This window comes from Larus michahellis, chromosome 15 (genome assembly GCF_964199755.1).
Source record: "Larus michahellis chromosome 15, bLarMic1.1, whole genome shotgun sequence".
Taxonomy (NCBI): domain Eukaryota; kingdom Metazoa; phylum Chordata; class Aves; order Charadriiformes; family Laridae; genus Larus; species Larus michahellis.
In genome coordinates, this window is record NC_133910.1 from 4,124,958 (window position 1) to 4,146,176 (window position 21,219).

The 21,219-nt window shown below is 51.9% G+C and overlaps 1 protein-coding gene across 8 annotated transcripts in view; it reads left to right on the plus strand.

Annotated features, from left to right (window-relative positions):
• The window catches only part of LOC141751627 (uncharacterized), a 105,397-nt gene that overhangs the window by 37,012 nt on the left and 47,166 nt on the right, over positions 1-21,219 (plus strand). For 6 of the 8 annotated variants that reach the window (XM_074608744.1, XM_074608747.1, XM_074608745.1 and 3 more), the window contains exons 2-6: positions 4,277-4,424; positions 5,198-5,356; positions 5,905-6,100; positions 7,873-8,016; positions 9,762-9,803. In XM_074608744.1, coding sequence (XP_074464845.1) covers positions 4,277-4,424; positions 5,198-5,356; positions 5,905-6,100; positions 7,873-8,016; positions 9,762-9,803 — 689 coding nt within the window. The remainder of the gene's footprint in view (positions 1-4,276; positions 4,425-5,197; positions 5,357-5,904; positions 6,101-7,872; positions 8,017-9,761; positions 9,804-21,219) is intronic. The other 2 variants (XM_074608746.1, XM_074608752.1) reach the window with 1 other exon arrangement.

Consider the following 21,219-nt stretch of genomic DNA (forward strand, 5'->3'; position numbering starts at 1 on the left):
TATGATTCTAAACATGCCCGGCACCCTGATGACCGTGGGTTAACTCAACTTCAGCCTGGGGTTGACTTCAGCTTGGGATGCCGCGTTCTTGGCTCTGGCTCCCCTGGCCGGTGCTTGTCCTTGCTGAGGTTGGCCCGTGTACAAGTCTCCCTGGCACTGGGCTGCCTGGGAAGATTCCTGCGCTGCTTTGGGAGCCCGGAGGCAAGCTGAACTTGGCAGCAGCCGCTGAACTCCAGGAATCTCCTTTCCAGAGTAGAAAGAGCCATTCCGCAGGCTTTTGGTTTGAGGTTGACTAGCAGAGGGGTTGGGGTGGTATCTGAATGTGCCCCGTGGGCAGTCTTGCCTGGCTCCTCTGCAGATGGGCAAGGAAGAACCCAAGTCTAGAGCCCAGTGCAAACGGAGCAGGACCGGGAGCACAGCCTGGTGCGAGCCCTGCCTCTGCGGGGCGCCTCTGGGGCGGAGGTAGTGATGGTGCTGGTGGTGAAGGTCGCTCAGCGGCGGTAGAAAGAGCGTTTGTCAGCAGAGCTGCTCACTGGCGGCCGCTGGAACGAGCCGAGTGCGAAGCGAGGCAGTGGGGTGAGTGCTTGTGGGAATAAGGTGCCTGAGCCCTAGGAAAGCTGAAAGCTCATGAGGAAACATGATTTTTTTGTAAAGGAAAAAGTATTACTGTATCAGATGTACAGTCTGTCCCATCCCTGACTCCGGCTGCTGTGCTGGCTGCACTCACAGCATCCTCAGCATCCACCTGCCTGGGATTAATCAGCTCCCGGCAGGGCTGTGACCCACGTCTCCGGTAGCTGGTGACTCAGATCCTGCGGCTGAGAATTGCTTCCACAGGTAATCCGTGTCCTTGAGAAGCAGCGCGTCTGCTCCCGGAGGTTAAGGCAAAGCGAGAAAATAAAACCTGCTTTGAAATGGAAAGTAAATCCGTGACGTTGGTGTAACACCCAGAACCCCAGCGGTGTCAGGATGGAGCGCTGACCCTCGCTTGATCCTGGGGAGACGTTGCAAGGCAAAGCTTTGGTGTCGGGGCTGGTTGAGCGCTAACTCCAGTGCCATAAACAGCCTCGCCGTGCATCAGCTCCTGCCCCAGGATGAGTGCGCGGTGCCGTGAGCCGCAGCTACTGCAGTGAAGACGCTCTTCGAAGTGTCTGTGGTCGCTCGATCCCCCCTGATGCTCCGCTGGCTCCTGCAGCCTGGGTTTCTGCTGCGGGCGTTTCTGAGGCCCCGCTGGCTTATCCCAAGAAACTAGCCAGATGCGGCTAAAATAAATACGCGGAAAGCTGCTTTTGGAGAACAGGGAGAGGGAAGAAGAAGCAGTGCATGTGGAGGAGCTGCGGTCTGGGGCTGGTGAAGCGGGAGAAGGGCATCTGCTTTCCAGCTTCCCCAGCTCTGCGTGAGGGCTGGTGTCGGAGAGGCACATCATTCATTTCAACATTTCTCTCTTGGCTTACGGGGGAAGTCGGGGCGGGGGGGAAGAGAGGGGTGTTTGCAGTGGCTGATCTGCCCCCAGGGTATGACCGTGCAGCTGATGGCCAGGGTTCAAGTTTCAAATCTCTCCAAGGTTTGAAATGACCTGTTGTCATTCGGGTGTCCTTGCTTGTCCCCAGTAGAGGTTTGGCATCATCCTCTGCCCACGTCGTGAAGGGCCTGGGGGGGTGGCTGTGGCTCCCAGTGTGTGTGTGTGTGTGCAGGCGTGTAGAGAGGTGTTCCTAGGGATGGGAACATGATTAAATCCTTCCTGGGGAGTTCAGGCTCCGACTGCTGCCACGGGAGGTGCTGCAGCGGTGCACAGCTCCTCTGTCGGAGCCGGGGATCGGCTGGTCCCTCCCTGTTGGGTGCCATGTGTGCTGGCGCTCCACGCTGCGGACACCCGCTCCCCGGGCTCTCATGGGTTGTGCTTCCTACCTGTCCCCTCACCTGGGACTTAGGAGATCTCATTAACTTCTTCATTCTGAATTCTGTTTTGGTTTTTTCTTTTTGGTTTGTGGTGTTTTTTTGTTTTTTTTTTTTTATGCCAAATTCTTCCCTTGGGGGGTTGGCGAGGGATCCAGAGGCACAGGCCAGCCCCGGCTGTTCAAACCTGCTGGGGTAGCCCTGCCCCTGGGATCGCTCTCCAGCTGCCCCCAGTTCTCAGGCCACCGGAGAGGAGCCTCTGCTACTTTCTTTAGGAAAGCACCAAGCACGCGCTTAACTTAAACCCTGGATGCACGTATTGTCAAGGACCATGGTTTTAACTTTCAGCAGATGCCCAAGTTGTGTGTTAAGGCCATACCCTGCCCAGGAAAACTTCCATGTGAGCTTGTTATTTCTAGTACAAAGTTCCCGGCTTCACCTTCTCTAGGAAGGTCCTTCACCTGAGAGAATCCATGAATTCACTCTTGTCTGCCTGTAATCACCAGCAAAGCTGGTGGGTGATGGGGGCTGCAGCCCCTGGAGATGGAGCGCGCAGGCCTTGGCACATCCTTTGGTGTCAGCAGCTGGGAAATCGCCTCCCAAAACTGCTTGGGAATGAGAAGGGACAAACATTCCTGTTATTTCCTACCCCCCCGCCATCAGCTGCGCTTGTTCTCAGATTAATTCCCCACGCTGGGCATGCACACCAATCGCAACACTGACAAACTCCGGACCGTCTCGGGGTTTATGACTGTTCAGGGCTCCGAGGGGCTCAGCCCTGCACCCTCTCTGGCTTGGTACCATTTTTGCAATGTTCCTGCTGCCAAAGGCTGTTGCACGCTCGTGTTGCTGAGATGAGAGTTGCCTGGGAACATGTCAATGCTGTGACCATGCTGGGAGCTGGGGAAATACCAGGTGAAGTCCCAAGTCACCACAGATGGCCGTGTCTCCTGCAGGACCCTATTCCCTCCCCTCCTTCCCAGGACGGGGCTCTTTCCCTTGCAAAATCTTCTGAGGAGAAGGTGGCAGGACTGCTACATTAGCATCTGGACTGGATCAAAGCAGCTTTCTGCTCAATTGACTTGTTATTTTCCAGAGCAGCAGCTCTCTATGGTGTGTATATCTCCTGTCAGGCTGCAGCATGCCCGAGGCTGTTCATCTGCCCTCAAATAAATCTCGCACCTCATCGACAGTGGGAATTAGAGTGAGTGCAGAGGCTGGATGCCTCCCAAGTGATGGCAGATGGTACTGGCAGGATTCCCGTTGACAAGTCATCAGGAGGGATTGTCCAGGTCCTCCCAGTAAAGGGGCTGTGGGTCCGGAGTCATCCGGACCCCTCCTGCAAGGCTGGACCCATGGGGTGCTGCCCTGGGTCCGTCCCTCGTCCCCATCCCTTGCAGGTGGCAGGGTTATTGCCGCGCTGCCCAGCGGCATAAAGGGATGACAAGAAAGGAGGGACCTGGTTGTAGATGTCTCAGAGGTAGAAACGGCGTGTGTGGGTAGAGCCAGATGTCTGCCATTTTTTTTATTTTTTTTTTTTTTGTTAACGGAGGGGAACAAGAAACCTTGTGGTTTCAAACAAATTTTTGTTCAGGTATTTCTGTAGTTCATTTAATTGAAGAGTTTATTTACAGTTCTTTAGTTACAGAATGAACTTGGAAAGGGAATGTGTCTGTTCACCGAGGGAGTTAAAAGCTCCTCGTGAGACTGAAGTGATGGTGCCAAATAGCCCAGCCCGGGGGCTCTCGCCCGATTCAAACCACGTTGCATGTTCACATGAAAACGGGCCTTTCGCCTGCTGGGAAAGGGGTATTGCATGACGCATGGCTCCCGGTGGAGCTCCTGAACCCTGCCTTGGGCAAAGGGCAGTGTCCCCGTGGTCTGGTCAGGACACCCGCCTCAGTGAGGGACACGGTAACTTCAACTCATTCCTTGGTCCAATTCTTTATTGAAATTGGGCAAACTTCAACAAGGAAGCTTGGGAAAGGACCGAGCAGGATTTTCCGTGCCCAGGTGATCCAGGACTTGTGTTTTAGGACATTTGTGTCCCAGGATCTGCTTTACAGTCCTGAGGATCCCAACCATATGGTCATAAAGGTACCACTGCTGCTGGGGTAGGAATGGCCCTTTGTGTCTTTGGGACACTGGCCTCGAAACACATATTCTGTTTCAAAAATATCAGCTGGCTGCTTCTGAGGTTATCTGGGTGTTTGTTTTGGTCCAAGTTTACTGAATTTGTGAATTATTTTAATTTCCCCACATGGCATTGTCTTCTTCCTGGGGGTTTTGTCTGTTGTCTAATAGGAAGAACAAAGAGAGCAGAGCCCTGTAGTGAAGGTATCTCAGCTACTGAGCATCTCTTTCTCCTCCCCCAACGCAGATGAAGTGAACTTGCTGGACAAAATTACTTCGCACGCGCAGGACCTCAGCAATATTTCCTTTGGCTATGACGAAGCCAACTGCAGCGTCCTGGAGATCGGGCAGTACGCCACCCTCAACATCCCCACGAGGGAGGCGTTTGGGGACAGGTAGGTGGCCTTCAGGGGGATGGGGTTGGGGTGGTGGTGCTCAGAGTCACCTCACGCATGCTTGTTGGTTTGAGGGGTTACTTTAAGACCCCGTTCCATAACGATGTGAAGATAAAACACGTGCACTGTGCTTTTATGAGCTCAGTGCTTCTTCCCTTTCTTCCATCGCTCTTGGTTGTGTGCAGGGAAGACACGTTGCCACAGTGTTTGACCATTTCCAGGAATGTGTTTTCTTGGTGTTCCCATCAGGAAGACCTCTCTGCTCCAGCACATAACTGGAGAGAGCAGGAGAGACACCACAGCCGTATCCCTTAGCATTGCTTGATGCCCAGGCACTGGGCGGTGCAGGCATAGACTAAGTTGGACCTTTGCTGTACTTGATACGGGGCTGTAGCTTGCTGTGGACAAGGACGCCGGACATGGTGAGAGAAGGCAGCATTGAAGAGCTCCTTGTAACAGGGTTAACGTCCAGTCTCAGCAGTGGGCAGGGCAGGAGCCCCATGGAAAATCACGTATGGCCACATAAGCACGTGCTGAGATTACACCTGAGAGGGATGCGTTAAGGTTATATGGGCAATGCTGATTTTGGCCTGGCTGCTGCTTTTGAGTACCTGACCTTATCACCTGAATGACTGTGGGCTCTTGGCTTTTTATTTTTAGTTCTCACTGAGTTCATTTGTGCTGTGACTTGGGGTTTTTTTTTGTCCTAAGAGGGCAGTTCATGGTCCTACAGCAGCTGCTGCAGAATGCCATGGGTCACTTCTTTCTGCTAGGTTTGCAGATGAGCTGAGTGTGCTGATGAAGCTCAGGTACTCGCTGAAGGAGGACACCAGTCTAGTGACCATCCTTAGCCATCGGAGCCACGTGATCTTCCAGATCAGGATTAACCCATACGCCTTGGTCTTTGTCACCACGAGGAGGAGACACTATGAGTAAGTTCCAGCTCGGGTGATTTTTTTTTTTTTGCCTTTTCATGCTTCCTTTTCTACTCCCAAGGACAGAGTTAAGGTTTCCCACTATGGGCTTTGAGCAGTGCTGCTCTGACCCAACCTCAGCTGAATCAAGGTCATGTCCCACCACCTGGGTGATGGTCCCTCAGATTTGCTGGTGTGACCACATGGGTAGTCACTGCCTAACTCCATGATGCAGATCTGGAAAACAAAGCAAAGAACAAAAAGGTTCAAATACCTGGGGATATATCAAGTGGGGAGAGACACAAATACCAATAACTTCCCAGACACGTCAACTGGTTGTAGACATGCCCAAATCCATTGGCTAGAAATAGCATTCCCATGCTGGAAGAGAAGTGATGGTCCTTGCTTGTGACAATAAGGTAGACTTAATTTCTCTAAGGCTGTCCTTTGCATCTGCACTAAGGATGGAGACACGAGGGTCCCTGGGAGCTGGTAAAGGTGAAGGTGTAGGTGTAAGACCTACGTTTCATGTTGTGCCTCTTCCCTTCCCGCTCCGGGGCACGCAGGTTCCCAGTTTCCTTTCTCGGCGATGGGCGCTGGCACCAAGTTGCTCTCAGCATCTCCCTGGAGAGGCTGGAGTTGCACGTGGACTGTCGGCTGGTGGACAGAGTGAGCTGGTCCAATTATTTCGGGATGGGAGTGAACACCGAGGGGCTGATCATCATCGGAGGCCTGATCGAATCCTTTGAGATCCCCTTTAAGGTGAGAGCTGGGCAAGGCTGGCAGGGCTTTATTTGAGGACATGGTGGGCTCTAGCTGCACAAAGTGAGGTTGCAACTCCCTCTGAAGGAATCCATTGCCTTCTCTTCCTACAACACACTATTTATTTTCACAGCTGGGGAGGGTGAGCTTTGCAAAGGCTTTGAATTGTGCAAAGTGCTTGCTTTTGGGTAAAGGCAACACAAGTGCCAGCAGTCAGGTCAGCAGTAGAGACCTCTAGGTTACAGGCTGACTCTTGTTGACCATGACTTGTACCATCTACAGAAGTCATCTGTGCCGGCAGCCTGCAAAGCATTTGGTTGGGGAGCTTGTCCCGTGCACATGGTGAAGATAGAGTCCCTGCTCTGAGGACTTTATAAGCAAAGGATTCCCAGTGGATGAAAGTAGATGGCCTTGTTAAAATGCCTGATAAATTCCAAGGCTATCAGGCTTTGTGTTGAAACATATCTGATGGTCAACCTCAGACAGAAACTGAGGGCATCAAACAGATCTAGCTCTTGCAGAAAAAGTCCAAGTGGCGTTTCTGAGACCAACCCCTGGTTTGTGTCGTCAATCTGAAGCTCTTCTCCATTTCTGGCAACCTGATCTAGTGGGAGGTGTCCCTGCCCATGGCAGGGGGGTTGGAACTAGATGATTTTTAAGGTCCCTTCCAACCTGAACCATTCTATGATTGGGGTAGCGCTCTCCTTGTCCCTGGTTCATAGTGGGCTGCCCAGCTGCACCCCCAGCCTGGGGAGGAAGATTTCATTTAGTGAAGCGGTCAACTGGCAGCTCGGACACACTCCCCTCTCTGCATTTGCTGCTGCTGGGAGGTAGCAGAGGAGCACTGGGTGGATGGAGCTGGTTCAAACATTCCCTCTAGGTAGTTGTCATGAAAAAAAGCTGCTCGAGCATCAGTGATGCCATGTTGCTAACTAATTATTTCAGTCTTCATGAGTTAATGAAGGAAATGAGAAGGCAGCCTAGTAAGGCAGGGAAGGGAAAGGCAGTAAGGGGAGCCCTTCTTAAATCAATTTTGATTCTGACAAAATTGAATTTTGTCAGACAAGCCCAGAATCTTGGAGGTCGACATTTTGCCTTCTGCAGACAAACAGGCAACTCTGTAGATCTGCCTCCCTCCTCTCTCTGGTGGTCTGTGCTGAGAGTCCGATACCGTGCTTCGTTCTTTCCTTCTTTGTAAATCCTCTCCTGTACGGAATATTTTCCCTTGGGTCTCCCTCCTCGTGCGCCCTTGTTTTCAGCAGAGCCTTTTGCAGTAGGAGAGCGGCTCCCTGCCGCTGCCCAGCACCCAGCCGAGCAGTCCTCGCCGGGAGCTGTAGGGAGCTGGGTGTGTGGGGAGGTGACGGTGGAGTCACAAGCCTTTGCCACCTGCAGGCACACAGTTGTCAGCCCCTCGAGGGGTCCCGTTTGGTACTGGCCCTGCACCAGGGTACTGCTGGGGCTGGGCTCGGGGAGGATGCTCTCCTGGAGGTGACTAGCAAGGGCCTGATCCTGCAGTGTGCTTAGCACCTCATGAATCCTTACTGTTGTCTAACACTAGAATAGCTTGCGCGTCGCTGGCTTTTTGTTCCCAGGATCTTTGCATCCAGCTCTTGAAGATGGCGAGTAAATGTTGGTTGCCTAAACCGTCCTGTAAAGAAGTCCCTGGCTATGAAAGGCTGGAGACACCATCACCCTCACCCTCCCAGATCTTTCCCTCTCCTCTGGAGGAAGCACGTGGGTAAACTATGGTTTCTGTGTCTCTTCTTCCCCAGGGTGCTCTACAGCAACTGACCTTTGTGATGGGAGACCCAGCGGCCGCCGGCGAGCACTGCCGCAGCTACAACTCGACATGCACACGCTCCTTCAACCTCAACCGCTTCGGTTCCCCGTGGCAGCTTTCACCAGCCTGGCCAGAGGTGTGGCTGAGGGCAGCTGGAAAAATCTGGGGGTTGCTGGCCCAAGGTCCTCTCTGCTGTAACACGATTCAAATGAAAGGACCAACCCAGGGCGTTGATGCGTCCTTGGAAGTTCTTGGGTCTCCAGTTTGAGTTGAGACGCAAGGAGGTGATGGTGGCCAGCACGTGGGGTGGTGGTTCTTTCACCAGCCAAACCCTCCCTTCAAATCATAGATGGGTTTGGTGCAAAGGGAGAATGAGTTAAAGGGGAAGTTTCTGAGCCAAAGAAAGCCTGGGTGTGTGCATGTATGTGCTCATGTGTTTAACACAGGAAAGGTTTGAGTAGCTGGTGAGTAATGCTGCAGCTGGAGCTTTGCTTTTGGGAGGGGGTGAATTGTACATCACTCTGAAACTCTTGCTTGCTCCCAGCACGGCTGCTGCATCGCACCCTTTGGTGCATCGTCCTTTCAAAGGTGGTCTCCTTTGTTTTGCCAGTATTGCTGGGAAATGGAAGTTTTGTGGATTTTACTTTTATGACAGTGTTCAAGAAATATTTCTATGCCAAAAGGCCCAGATCGCATAGTAAATCCTCAAAGACGTGAAGAACCCAGGCTTTTCTTGGGAGCTGGAGCTGGCCCAGGGAGAAACCTCATCTCTCTAGGCCAGGTATATCTAGAAGGACTCTGTAGCAGTCTGGAGAAGGCTTGCCGAAGAGGCAGGTGCCTGATGTCAGCGTTTGCCGTGAACCTCCCATGCGTAATACCCTTTTCTGATGGTCTAGTGAGGAGCTGGGAGAGGGGAACTGGGTGTGGGATGGGGCATCTGCCCTGTCTGGGTCCTGCCCAAAGTGTCCTTCCTGCGGGATCCCGGTACCAGCACACCCAGGGAGCGGTGACGCCGTGACACCCAGCTGGTGCTGCTGCCTCTCCCTGCGCCCGGAGCAGCCCTGCACTAATTGCCCCATTCCCCGGGGGGGGCGGCGGCGTCAGTTTCTGTATTTATTATTTTAAGAGGAGGATTTTCGGAATCATAAAGGATTAAGTAGGAGCTGGCTTTGCCAGGGAGGAAACGCGGAGAAGGCCGAGACCGCGATGCAGAGCAGGTCACGCTGGTTGTCTGCCCGCTCTGAGGGAGATCGGTGCGTCCGAGTTCCCAGCAGGCGTAAGCCATGGTCATCCCCACCGTGGTACCTGGCATTTCTCAAGTTGACAGCCCTTAAGTAATGGCTGTAGCTCCAAGATAATTTGGACTCGCTCCCTAGAGCTAAGAAGTAAGGATGAGCCTCTGATTTAAAAGCTAGAAGATGCGTCCTCTAAGCCTACAAGGTGATGGGCTCCTCTTAACCTGCTCTTAATATCTGCATTACCCCATGCTCTGTAGGCCTGGAGCGCTCACCGGAATGGCTCCAGTGGCTTACCCAGCAGGGAGAAGGTTTTATTTTAAACACCAGTAAGTTGACTGCAAGTGGTAATCCATGGAATAATTCTGCCCCACATCGCACCAGTTCCCATCCCTTGCTGGCCCTCCTCAGGACTGATTAGCTTCAAAACCAAAAGAAACTGCAAAAACAACCCGAAGACTTGAGAGGTTTAATCAAAAGCTATTCCCCCATGTCGCTATGAATGGCTGGGTCCCAGTGTGTTCTCCCTGGATGCTTCCATGCCATGGGAAGCATTCAATCCTGGAGCCAACAATAAGCACGCGCTTCAGTCCGTGCGGGTCCTTGGGCAGTGATACTTTTCCTCTTTCTCTCTCCAACTCTCCAGGTACCAAAAGAAACCAATGAAATCCAGGACTCATCTGCTCAGGTATGACCCCCCCTGCCTTGCTGCAGGAGGTCTGTGCAGGGAACACCCCTCCCTGGGTCCCTCTGGTGTGTCGCACCACCAGAATGTCTCCTGGGGAAACGAGTTGCTCTAAGGAGCAATCAGGTAAAAGGCCAAAATACCAAGGCAAGGCTACCAGTTATTATTTTCTTTATTGCAGTGTCTCTCTTTAATGGTTTGAATGTAACTTGACGTGTCCCAGAGGTGATGGAGGCCAAGGAGAGTTTAGGTGACCTCCTTGTGCGTTTGCGTTGAGGCCAAGAGGGGTGGTTTGATGAAGGCGGTGATGAGATGGATCAGGCCAGTGTGTGCACAGGCGTGTTTGTGGATCTGCCGGCGAGCCCGGCTGCAGCTGGGTTTGCTCCGAGGGAAGGAAAGGGTGAGGTTAGCAGAGTGACAGATCTCTGCATGGTACAAGAAAGAGCAGGAGGCTGGATGACTGCTGCTTCTGCCCACACGTGGGACGTGATATCTGCCTGGGGAGGACTTGCTGCTCACCATCGTTGAGGAGGTGGAAATCATTGAACGGTTCGGGTTGGAAGGGACCTTAAAGATCATCTAGTTCCAACCTCCCAGCCCTGCACAGGGACACCTCCCACTAGACCAGGTTGCTCAAAGCCCTGTCCGACCTGGCCTTGAAGGTCTGGAAGAGCTGAAGCTCTGCAGTGGGAGGAGGTGGTTGTGATTCTGGGGGCTACAGAACATCACGCTTCCTTGGCATGGCTCCCCGGGGAAGTCCGGCAGTGGGAGAAGGGTGGCTGCTCCCAAGTCCTGCTGGTGCTCATGGGGCCGGGGGCTGTCTCCCCCTCGCTGGAGCTGCTCTCACCCAGCCGGAGCTTTGGAGCTTGTCTCCAGCTCCTTGGCATGTATCAGGGAGATGAGGGACCGCTCCGAGCAAGGCGAGCTGCAAGTCCTTTATGTTTCTGTGTTATTTGGGATTTCTAGCCAAGGTTTGTTGCTTGAGTTCATGCAAACAGACATCCTGAGGGGGAAACCTGCCAGCAAATGTAAATTCAGATACTTTTTTTTTTTTTTTTGGTGTGTGACTGAGCAGTGCGGACTCCTTTCTGTACTCCCCGCACCCTCCCAGGCGTTGCTGTTAACCATTTGGGGATAGTCTCTGCTCTCACACCCGGCTTAAACCCATCTGGCTACCCCTTGCTGACTCCTTGGTGCAAACCATGCTTCGCGTATGGCCAAGTGGCCTTTTGCAGCTGGGTTTGTCCCGTCTGCCCCAGGGTTTCATCGGGGCTCAATGGCAGCAGCAGGCTCGCGTACTACCAGTGCGCCCGGGGGGGTGATTACGGGTTGGGTTTGTCACGCTGATGATAATGAGCTGAGATGGCAAAATCGCTCCTCCCGAGCACGTCTGAAAGTTGGTCCCTACCTCTTCGCAATTAGTCCTCGAGTCCTGATGGGATCCCGTTTGGGACGTGCTCTGCCATCCGACGCTCATTCGCCAGCCGGCTTCGCTGGCAGCGGTTCTCCCAGCCGCTGGTGTGGACTGGTGAGATGTTGCCGTAATAAGGAAAGTGGGGAAATTCATAGGTCTGCAGGGGAAGACTAACAATATTCTGGATTTGGGACAAGTTTATTTTTTTGAGTGCTTAATCAGGACCAGAGACGCCTCGGGATCTTTGACGTTTGGATTTATTAAAAGAAAAAAATGCGCTACTAACGCGTTACGGTTTGAAAATAATGAGGAGCAGATCAGCTGCGCTGCAGGGACGATCCAAAGCTCTACTTTGTAGTTACACTTTCCGTGCCTTTGTTCATTGAGATGTAAATTAGTGAAGTGGTGAATTCCTTAATTGCCAATTAGAGCTAAATAATTAATGGAGGGCTAGGGTGCGATGGTGGAGGAAGATGTTAAGTGGATGAAGGCAGTAGATTAGTCGGTTGTTACTGGCAGCCTAAATTGTACCTGAATTGCAGTGAACTTCTTTTGCGGTTTGGGGGTTTTTTGAGGGGTAGATTGTAATTTCTGAGTAATCTTTGAGACCTGGATGGTACTGAGCCACTTCTCCTTCCTTTTGTCTTCTCTTTGTCTGCCTGTACTGACCATGAGCAAGTGTGCGGAGTTGATTACTAAACCGAATGGCTTTTTCCAAAGCAATTTAACCTGGGACCCTAAAGCCATTCAAGCAAGAGTCAAAGAAAGCTTTAATCCCACTGATCTCCAAAGAGACCAGATTTCACAGGTTTAATTGTCTGGACAGTTCAAGCTACTTCTGAGATTTCTTCTTGGTATAAAAGTGCTGTGAAAACTCTCTGAAAACGCTCGATGTGTTCATGGCGTGTCTGTTCTTTCGTGCTCAGATTAGTTATCGAACAAAACCGGTGTTGCAGTGACTTTTTCTGTCTCATTCAATCCTAAAACTGCTGCTAGCTCCCTAAATAGTAGCAGCTCAGGAGTAGTCCCACACTGTGCGTAACAAATGCAGCGTTCTAGCAGCGGGGATGGCTTGGCCATGCTCTTTGGGCTTCATAACTAAAACCAGCCCCAAGGTAGGTCTCTCGCAAGCATCTGAGCACTTCTGCAAGGATTTAAAGTTTTTGGCCTGGACTCTGCTGTTAGAGCTTGGCGAGAGTCTTACTTTGCAGCATGGCATCTTTCCAGTTAGCGGGTGGCCCGATTCCACGGCGATGGGCTGGGAGGGATCCCCGAGCAGACTTCAGGCCATCTTCCAGCCGGAAAGGGAAATTGTGGGGTGAGGCTGGTGTCGCTCTTCTGGCTTTACGGCATGTGTCACTCAGCTCCTTGTAAGTAATTCTTCACAAACGCTTCCAGGGAGCAGGAGGCCAAAGGAAGCAAAGAGTGTGTCGGGCAAGTTCTTGACTCCGCTCCAAATTCTGTACGTGCTTGAGCAGGGGAAGGTGCTCCCGTAGGGTACCATCCATGACCATGTTTTGCTGCTGGGTCGGGCAATGCTTGGTGGCAGCAGAGAACACGGAGCAAAATGAGCTTGGACATTATTATGACCTGGATGGCAAAAAAAAAAAGGGTTTAATTTTTTTTTTTTATGAGGTTTTGTTGTTTGTCACAGAGTCTGAGTTTCAACTAAAATTTTGTTGTTGTTGTTGAGGTTTTTAAATATTCAGTACGCAGAATTACTTTGTAGGGCTTTGTTGCTACTTTTTGATCGTACCAAGAACCATCCCGGCTGAATAAAGCAAATCACTATGTGGTACTCTTGAGGATTAGAGATCATTTATATGGAGAGGAGAGGGGGAAACAATATTTTGTGTGTGTCAAAGGAAATGCCGGCTCTACTTAAACAAGGAGGAAGGTCCATCTTAAAGATAACTTTTGACAGCAGTTAACGGAGAATTTTTGTTAGCATCTCTGCCTCATGTCACGGTACTACCAGAGCATCCTCCCTTTAAAATCAGAGCAGTCTGAAGCCTGCGTAACTCAGGAGATGCCCGTACTCGGGATGTCAGTCTTCAAAATAGCTGTCACAAATCGGTTGCGCTTGGTCCATCCCGTCTAATAGGGACAAGTCCCCATGGTGGAACTGCCACTCCTCCGCCCCACTGGTTGCCTTGGCCTTCGGGGCTGCCGGGTCCTTGGATAACCTGGACTAATCCCAATTGTCCCTGTGGGTTTGTAGCGAAGGCTGGTGGGGGAAGTGTGCTCGAGCCCAGCAATGTCTCCGTGGCTCTCGGGAGTTATCTTGAGATGGGTGTTCTCGTTCCTGACAGCTCTGGTATCTCAGCCATCTGAAGATCTCTGAAACTGGCTTTTCAGGTAGGATAAGGTGTCTATGGGTAATTTATTGCACCTCAAATCCACTGTGTGATAAATGGAGTGAAAAGAGTGTGTTGATCTGAACCTCAGTGGTTTTTAACCACCACCCCATATCAAAGAAATAAAGTGCTGTTCCATCTACCCAAGCCATGAGGCATCCTCTAGCGAGAATTACAGCTACTCTTCAACCATTTATCATCTGACCTTCTGCCTGGGTTCAGTTTTTGTGCCCTTGCTGACTTTTATGGCTTGCTGTACGCCAGCAGTACTGCAGCGAGGGCTTGGCTTGGTCGGCCCGAGCATCTTCGTGGGACTTTGTGCTTCCCACCAATGTCTCCTGTCCTGCTGCAGGTCCATGGCCGTGTGCTTGGGGCAGCCGCTTCTCCTGCGTGCAACCACCAGCAAGGCTGCTCTCTGCCCGAGGGTCACTTAGAAATGGGTTTTGCTTTTGCTCTGCAAAGGGCTGGTGGAGGAGAGGCACTCGTGCTCTTTGAGAATGCAGCAGGGGGCACGGGGAGCCCCTCCGAGTCTTTCCAGTCTGAATTTGGCCCCTGGGTGTTTGGGTTGCTCCAGTTTCTGACTGCTGGGATACGATACCGAGGAGCCCTGAACATCTCCCTGTAGAAACAGGGCACTTGCGAGGCATCTCACATGGGCCTCCAAAACCAACTTATCTTTTTTTATTATTTAGGCTTACAACAGATTGACTTCCCAAATCCAGCACCCGGGAGCCATATATGAAACTTGTGAGCAAATATTGCTGCCTTGGGTTACACCAGCCAGTGACATTGGGGGATCACTGGGTTGAGCAGATGTCTCCTGCACGCCAGACCCTGCACTTCTGGCCCGGAGCACCTGGAGAAGGACAGGGTGATGCCTGCAGAGGGCTGCAGCCCTCTGAACTCCTCTCCGAGGAAGCAAGGGCCGGTGCGGAGCGGAGGGAGGCTGTGCTGAGCACCAGGAGGGGGTTTCTCATCCCCAGACTCCTGCTGTGGATGCTGCAGATCCAATGGTATAGTTACGTCTGACCTGATCTGCTGCTGACCACAGCCCACAGGACCTCCTGGCAATTATTCCTCCTTTAAATCAGTGCAGCTTGCTTAGCAAGGACTCCGGCCTTGATTTTCAATTTTCCCATAACCGAGCCTCTTGCAGGGGCTTGATGCTAGAATGTGCTGGGAAAAAAAAAACCGTTTAAAATTGCCTTTCTCTGATCTTGAGCTTGTAAATCATATTGTACCTTTTGCCTGTTGAGTAGAAGAGGCTTCTATTAACAAAAACATGTTTTTTGAGAGAAGACACTAAGCTTTGAAATACTTTTTACCCAGCTTGACCTAGCTGAAAACTAGGGCAGCGCGTTACCCTGGTTGTCTGGGCTCCTGTAGCCAGATACGTTCTGAGCTGGGTTTTAACCTGGTTCCCATTGAGGAAGTCAGCTGAGTTTTTTGGACCATGGCATCGAGCCGCGCTAACTGAAAAGCCCTACAGAAGTCTAGGATCATTACATCAACACTGTTATCTTTGTCAACAAAACACTCTTAATCTCCTCAGGCAAGATACCAAGTTAGTTACACAGCAACTCTTTTCAAAACCATGGCATTAATTACATTATCTGTGGTTTCTTTATTAATGAGCCCCATATCGGTTGCTCTGTTATTTCGCTTGGGCTTGGCTTGAGGGACGAGGTCTGTAATTACTCAAGGCCTCCTGTTTGCCTGGTGGTTTTTTGTTGGTGTGGTGTTTTTTTGGGTTTTTTTTTGTTTGGGGTTTTTTTTTTTTTTTTTTGCGTATTGGCACAACATAAAGCCTTTTCCCAGTCCCCTGGAGCTTCCCCAGCTTTCCGAGCCAAATGGAGAAATCAGGGCTCATGTTAAGGAGAGCCTGCGATTTTAACACTTTTTAGTTTGAATTATTGGGACGGGGGTGGAGAAACCCCTCCTCTTTGTCACTTCTGGAATGGAAAGTACTCCGTTGTCATCTGGTTGTGTCATCTGGCTTTTCCCAAACGTTGACAGAAATGTGGCTTCTCCGGCTCCGTCTTCCCACCCCGTTCAGTCCCTTCCACGTGGTGGGGTCCGCGATGGGGACCCCGGGCTGCAGCGAGGGATGGCCGGGGCAGAGACTTCTCCTGTCTTTATCTTCCTTGTCCAAGTTGATCTTCTACAAATCGTAGACTCTGCATTGCTTATCACAGGCTGATTCCTTTTTTTTTTTTTTCCCCTTAAGTTTTACCATCCTTAATGGCTGCTTTCAATTTGTGCTCGTTCCCCACTTCCCATATCTAATTTCTGGGGGTTTTAAGCCTTCTGCCTCGACTCTCATGTTTTTGCACAACTGTTTAAAGCAGTTCCCAATCTGTCCTTCTCAGCTGGTTCTTCTCTAAGTTGGGCTATTTAAAGGAGCGAGCATGTACGCTATTGACTTTGGCTTTTGGTTCTGTTTACACAGAACCACTATAATTCAGTCGCGATTACTTGTGCCTCGGAGACCAGTAACTTTTAGCTGAGACCCGTTTCCCCTGAGCTCACCAGATGAGAGTTGCCAGTATAGACCTTTCCCATGCCGGACGTTGAAGTTGAATTAAAAAAACACCCCAAAAAACCCCCCGCTCGTCTGCAATGTGTAGGAATTCCACGCTGTGTTAGTGCAGGCTGCCAGGGCTGGACCCCGGCTTCCCGCTGGGATAGAGCATCCCCTGCCTGGTGGGTGTCCTGTGGGTTCGTTCTGCGCTGCCTTCACCTACCGAGTACCCGAATGCTTCGGCTCCCGCCCCTGCGGTGCCTCACGGCTGCTTCTTAATAAGATCTCGGCATCTGGTAGAAATAACACTTAAAACTGGTATTTTAGGGACGTGGGGACAGAGCTCAGGCTGTAAGCCCTGGCTTCCCACCGGACTCTTCCTCACCCGGTGCCGTCTGCCAGCCGTGCCCGGATATCTTGTCCGCGGGTGACTTCCCTTTGAAGAACTGGCTTTTAAATCCTTGGCTTTGCAGAGTTGTTTTCACGAGGTGGGGTCTCCAGCGTCTCTTTAAGCCAGGCCTCCCTTCCTCTTCTACCTGTCAAATGATTTCGGGCCTCACGAGCTTCATCCTCCAGCCCCCGTCGCGCCCCGTGGGGCAGAGAGGCGCTGATGTCTTTAATTTTCCCCTTCAAGACGTACAGAATGAGGCACCAAAGTCTCTTACAGGCGGCCATAGCCGAAACTTTTCACTACTGTGGTTTCACTTGTTGCAAAATGTGTTTTCAGGGAGTTAGCACTTTGGATCAAAACTGGCAAAATTGGTTGGAGGGAGAAATACAGGTCGTGTTGGAAAGCTGGAGGACTTGGATTGTTATTTTTATTTTTTTTTTTCACCATTAAGACTGTATTTCAAGACTGTGTTTTTAATCAGAAAAACCCCCCAAAGCAATAAAAATGTAACATCGAAACCACACTACTTTGCAATTTAATTTTTGGAAGGGGAAAAAAAAACAACCACAAGTTCTTGGTTTGAACTCGTAAAGAAGTGGCCGGGGTTTCTATCCCCCCGCAGGGACTGTTGCACAGAGAAGAAATATTCACCTTGCTCCCCCCGAGGGAGCTGCTGTCCTGGGGCGCCGGTCACCCAGGGGGGTAGGTATCTCTGCTGACTTTTGTCCCCCTCTTGGGAGCTTGTCTGGGGCACGTAAGTGAGGATTGAGGTTCTCTCCAAAGGGGCTCCTCAGGCTTTGCAGGAGACCTTGGTAGCACTGTCCCAGCACCGCGGCTGGGCAGGGAGGACCGTGGTGATGCTGACGAGCACCTGCGTGGGTGCAGGCTCCAGGCCTCGAGCAGAACCCCCTTCCAGCTCGGTGAGCCTGGGGCGATGAGGCGGGTGCCGCCAGGGCAGGTTTGGTTGCATCAGGGACCCGGTTTTATCGTGTCTTCAGGCAAGCTTTTGCAAGCACATGGCAGCATCTCTGGGGGGACAGCACGAGGATGTCTGCTACTGGTGGTGTGCGGTGGGGTGAAGGGAAGGTGTTTAGAAACCTTCCCCTCTGGTTTTTCTGAGCGGAGCAATGCCTCCGCCGAATTAATGGATTCCGTGGGACTCTTGCAGCCTCTTTGCCTGGGACTGCAAGGTACATCAAGGCATCAGGTGGCTTCTCTTTTTTTTTTTTAGCAGTTTAACAGCAAAATTAAAACAAAGCCTCCTGTGTAACAGCCCATTGATTTTTAAGAGCTTTCTCGCTACAGGCATTCCCATGGCAGCCCATGGAAACGCAAGCCCAGTCTCCATGGCAGCAGCCAGTGCTGCAGATGAGAAAATGTCACGAAAAACCTGCTGGCACCCCCTGGGCCGGCGGACCCTGGGGACTAGGGCAGGCCACTGCTCACCCCCGAGATGCTCCGTGTGTGGTTAAACACCTGGGTATTCTGCCTCGGTGCTCGGTTTGGAGACGGGTGCGTGCGGCTGGCTCCGCGTGTGACGTGTGACGACTTCTGCGTGTGAGCGGGCAATGTGAAATCATCCAGCAAGGTTTTTTCCCCTTGAACTTGTCCGTCCTTGTCCTTTGTGAAACTGGTGAATCCCCGCAGCGGCAAAGCCTTGAGCTGCTCCTGCCCTCTGCGCCTTCCCCCAGCGCCCTGGGCCGGGCCACGCTGTTGATCTAGTGCCCAGATCCTCCCTTTTATGGCTCTGTTGAGCGCTTTTATTTCCTTGACTTACTGTTAATTATTAACAAAGACCTTGGCTAGAAGGAAGCCCTAGGCGAGAGCAGGGCCATCGTGAAGCCTGCAGGTTTACTGCAGCCCCAGGTCTTGGTGGGCAACCATGTGGCTGGAGCTGCTTGCCCAGCATTGGGGTTTAGGTTGGGAGATGGTGATGATGTCCGTGGTCTCCAAGATGGAGCTTGGAAGTGAAAGGCCCCTGTTTTCCCCAAAAAGATGGCAGTGCCTAATTAAATAAAAGGAAAAAATGCCTGTTGTGGAGTTTCCTGCATCTCTGGGTGGCTCAGGTGCCGTGGGAGATGGGAGCCTGTGGCAAATCCTGGTAGCCGGGTCACAGCAGCCTGAGGCAGGGCTCGGCACTGCTTTTTTTTCCATCTCAAATGAAATATTTTCACTTTCAGATTGGAAAAAACCCTTTCTTATCTGTTCATGAATGAAAAGTTTGGTTACAAAATAAAAAAAAAAAAAAAAAAGACTTTTTCTTTGGGGGTGGCTGAAGAGGTCCTCTGCATCCCTGCTACAAAACAGGACTAGAAGTAGCAAACCCCAGAGCTAACCAGGAACGAGTAGACTTTTAAAACTATTTTAATTGGAACTTACAAACAGGCCAAGTCCCTGCCCCCACCAGCTCTCGTTTCTGGTTGGATTCGCGATGTGCCAAACCCAAAATTGAATTGCGCAGCTGGGATTGCAGAGGGTTTAATTACCGTGCGTGGCTGCAAGAAGAGGCTCGTGGAGGAGCATCTACCGCCTGGTCCTCACCTCCACACCTCCTTTGTGCCAGGAGGAGGATGGGGAGGGAAATAAACTGCCTCTGCCTCCCCCCCCGAGATGAGTTTTCAGCCCCTTTCGTCCTTTGGATGCTCTTCTCCAGCCTCCCAGCTGTTGGAGCTGGAGGTTTACAAATAATGCGAAATATATTTGCTGGGCAGATGTTGGAGCGTGCGGTATGGAGCTGCCGCCAGTTTTGCCGTGGTTTGCTAACAAATTATGCAGGCTGCGGACCGCATTGTTCAGGGAGGAAAGTGAGCTAGTGGCTGCTAATTATAGTGCATTAAGAGGAGCAATTAGCATCTCAGACTGCCCAGAAACTCCTCCTGGGCGAGCCACAGGGGCCGGGTGCTGGGAAGGTGGACAGCAGTGGTGTCTACAGCCAAGCGTGGGGTTTGTGGGTCTGTCGAGTGGAGCTGAGGGCACCTCAACCGTGAGTCCGCAGAGTCTCCAAGTCTGCCCTGTCCTCCGTGCGTCCCTCCCCGAGGTGGACGTGGGTCTCTGGCGTGGTTTCTCCTTGCCTGGGGGTGGGCAAGGAACGGGCCCCGCTGGGCTGAGGAGGGTGAACCAGGTGCCTGCGGGTCCCTTCGGTTCCCCTTTGGCTCCTCTCGCATCCTCTGTGGGACGGTGACCTTGCGGGGAACGTGGCTGCTCCTAATTAACAGCTGCACCATTTTTAAGATGCACAAACGATGGAGTTGAGTTTTAGCCAGAACGCTTTTTCTGCAGCTCTCCATTTGATTTCTCGCCCGAAAGGACTTTGTAAAATACTATTTAATGGTATTAGTTTAAAAAAAAAAAGAAAAAGTGCTGTTGTAGAGTGTGTGTGTGAGACACCTGCCAGCTCACAGTCGCCCGGCTTGAACAGAAACAGGGCCACAAACCAAGTTAGTTAAAGCTAGTGACGGGGGGGCTCTTAACTGGGTCTGAAATCTGGCTTATACGTTACAGTGATGGAGCCTCCGAAGGGTTTTACCCTTGTGTAATTGAATCCATTGATTCTGATCTATTTGATAGACTAATTTAATTCCGGGCGCTGCTGGTCTCTGCGTCGGCTGGGCGATGCGTGGCTGTGCAGGAGCTGGCCTGGATGAATGGCGTCTGCTTTTAATACACGTTTTCGTTCATCCCTTAGGGCTCCTTCTCCCTGCCAGTCGGTAGTGCTGTGCGGCGAGGAAAAAGAAATGACAATGCTGTGGGCGAAGGGGCTACAAAGTGGGGATAGAAGGAGAAAGCCCCTGGTAGCGAGGGCAGGTTTCTGCCTTTCCTCAGCTCTACTTTCACAGCCCTGTTTTGCCTTGGACCCGAGCGGAAGGAGAGGGAAATCATGTACCTGATAACGTGCATGATGGGAAAGCAGCAAAGGCTCCTGCCTTGTCCTCCTGAGAGCCCCAACTGCCGTAGGCGACCTCAAAGCTGACCTTGCGGCCCATAAAGCTGATGCCTGATGGCTCCCCACGTGCCACATGGCTTCAAACCCCGTGCCAGCAACTTTGGTTGGGGTTAGAAAAACATGCCCGAGGGGTTGACGAGCTGATGTCTGCGGTTTCCTTGAGATTTGGATCTTACATCCATGAGGAAGGCTGTAAGGTTAGAGGAGAATGTGGCTGGCAGGGCTGTGCTGGTTCGCTCTCCGGGCTGCGTGGATGCTGTCGCAGGGGAGGGGATGCTCTTTCCTTGGTTATTTTCTAATATTTGTGAACAGCTTGAGCTACGCCACGGAACCTTCTGCTGGAAAGGTGCTGCATTCCGGATGGAGTTTCTGATTAGCTGGTGTAAGGGCGGCAGCGACGGGGCTTGTCCTGCCCTTGGGTCCTGTTCCTAGTGATGCCCCACTGAGCTCCATGCTCTGTGGGCTGCAGGGAGGTCAGTGCAGCTCCTTCATCTTCCCCAAAACTACTCTACCACCACCAAAAAAGAAAAAAATCAGTGCAGTTCTAATGTAGTGTAGAGCGTGTCCGCATGGTGAGCTTTGCCCAGCTTGCAGGTCCTTCCTTGGGCCGACCGCCACCAGCAGCTTCCCGGACTCCCGTGGCACTGAGGACACAGGCTGGCCCCCAAGGACACTTGGGCAAGGAGAGGGACGTGCCAGCTGGCCACACTCAAGAGCTTGCCATAATTCTGCAGGTCCAGCCTGCCCGTGCCGCGGGTGAGCAGCGCTGGCTGCTTCCCTGCTCTCACCATTT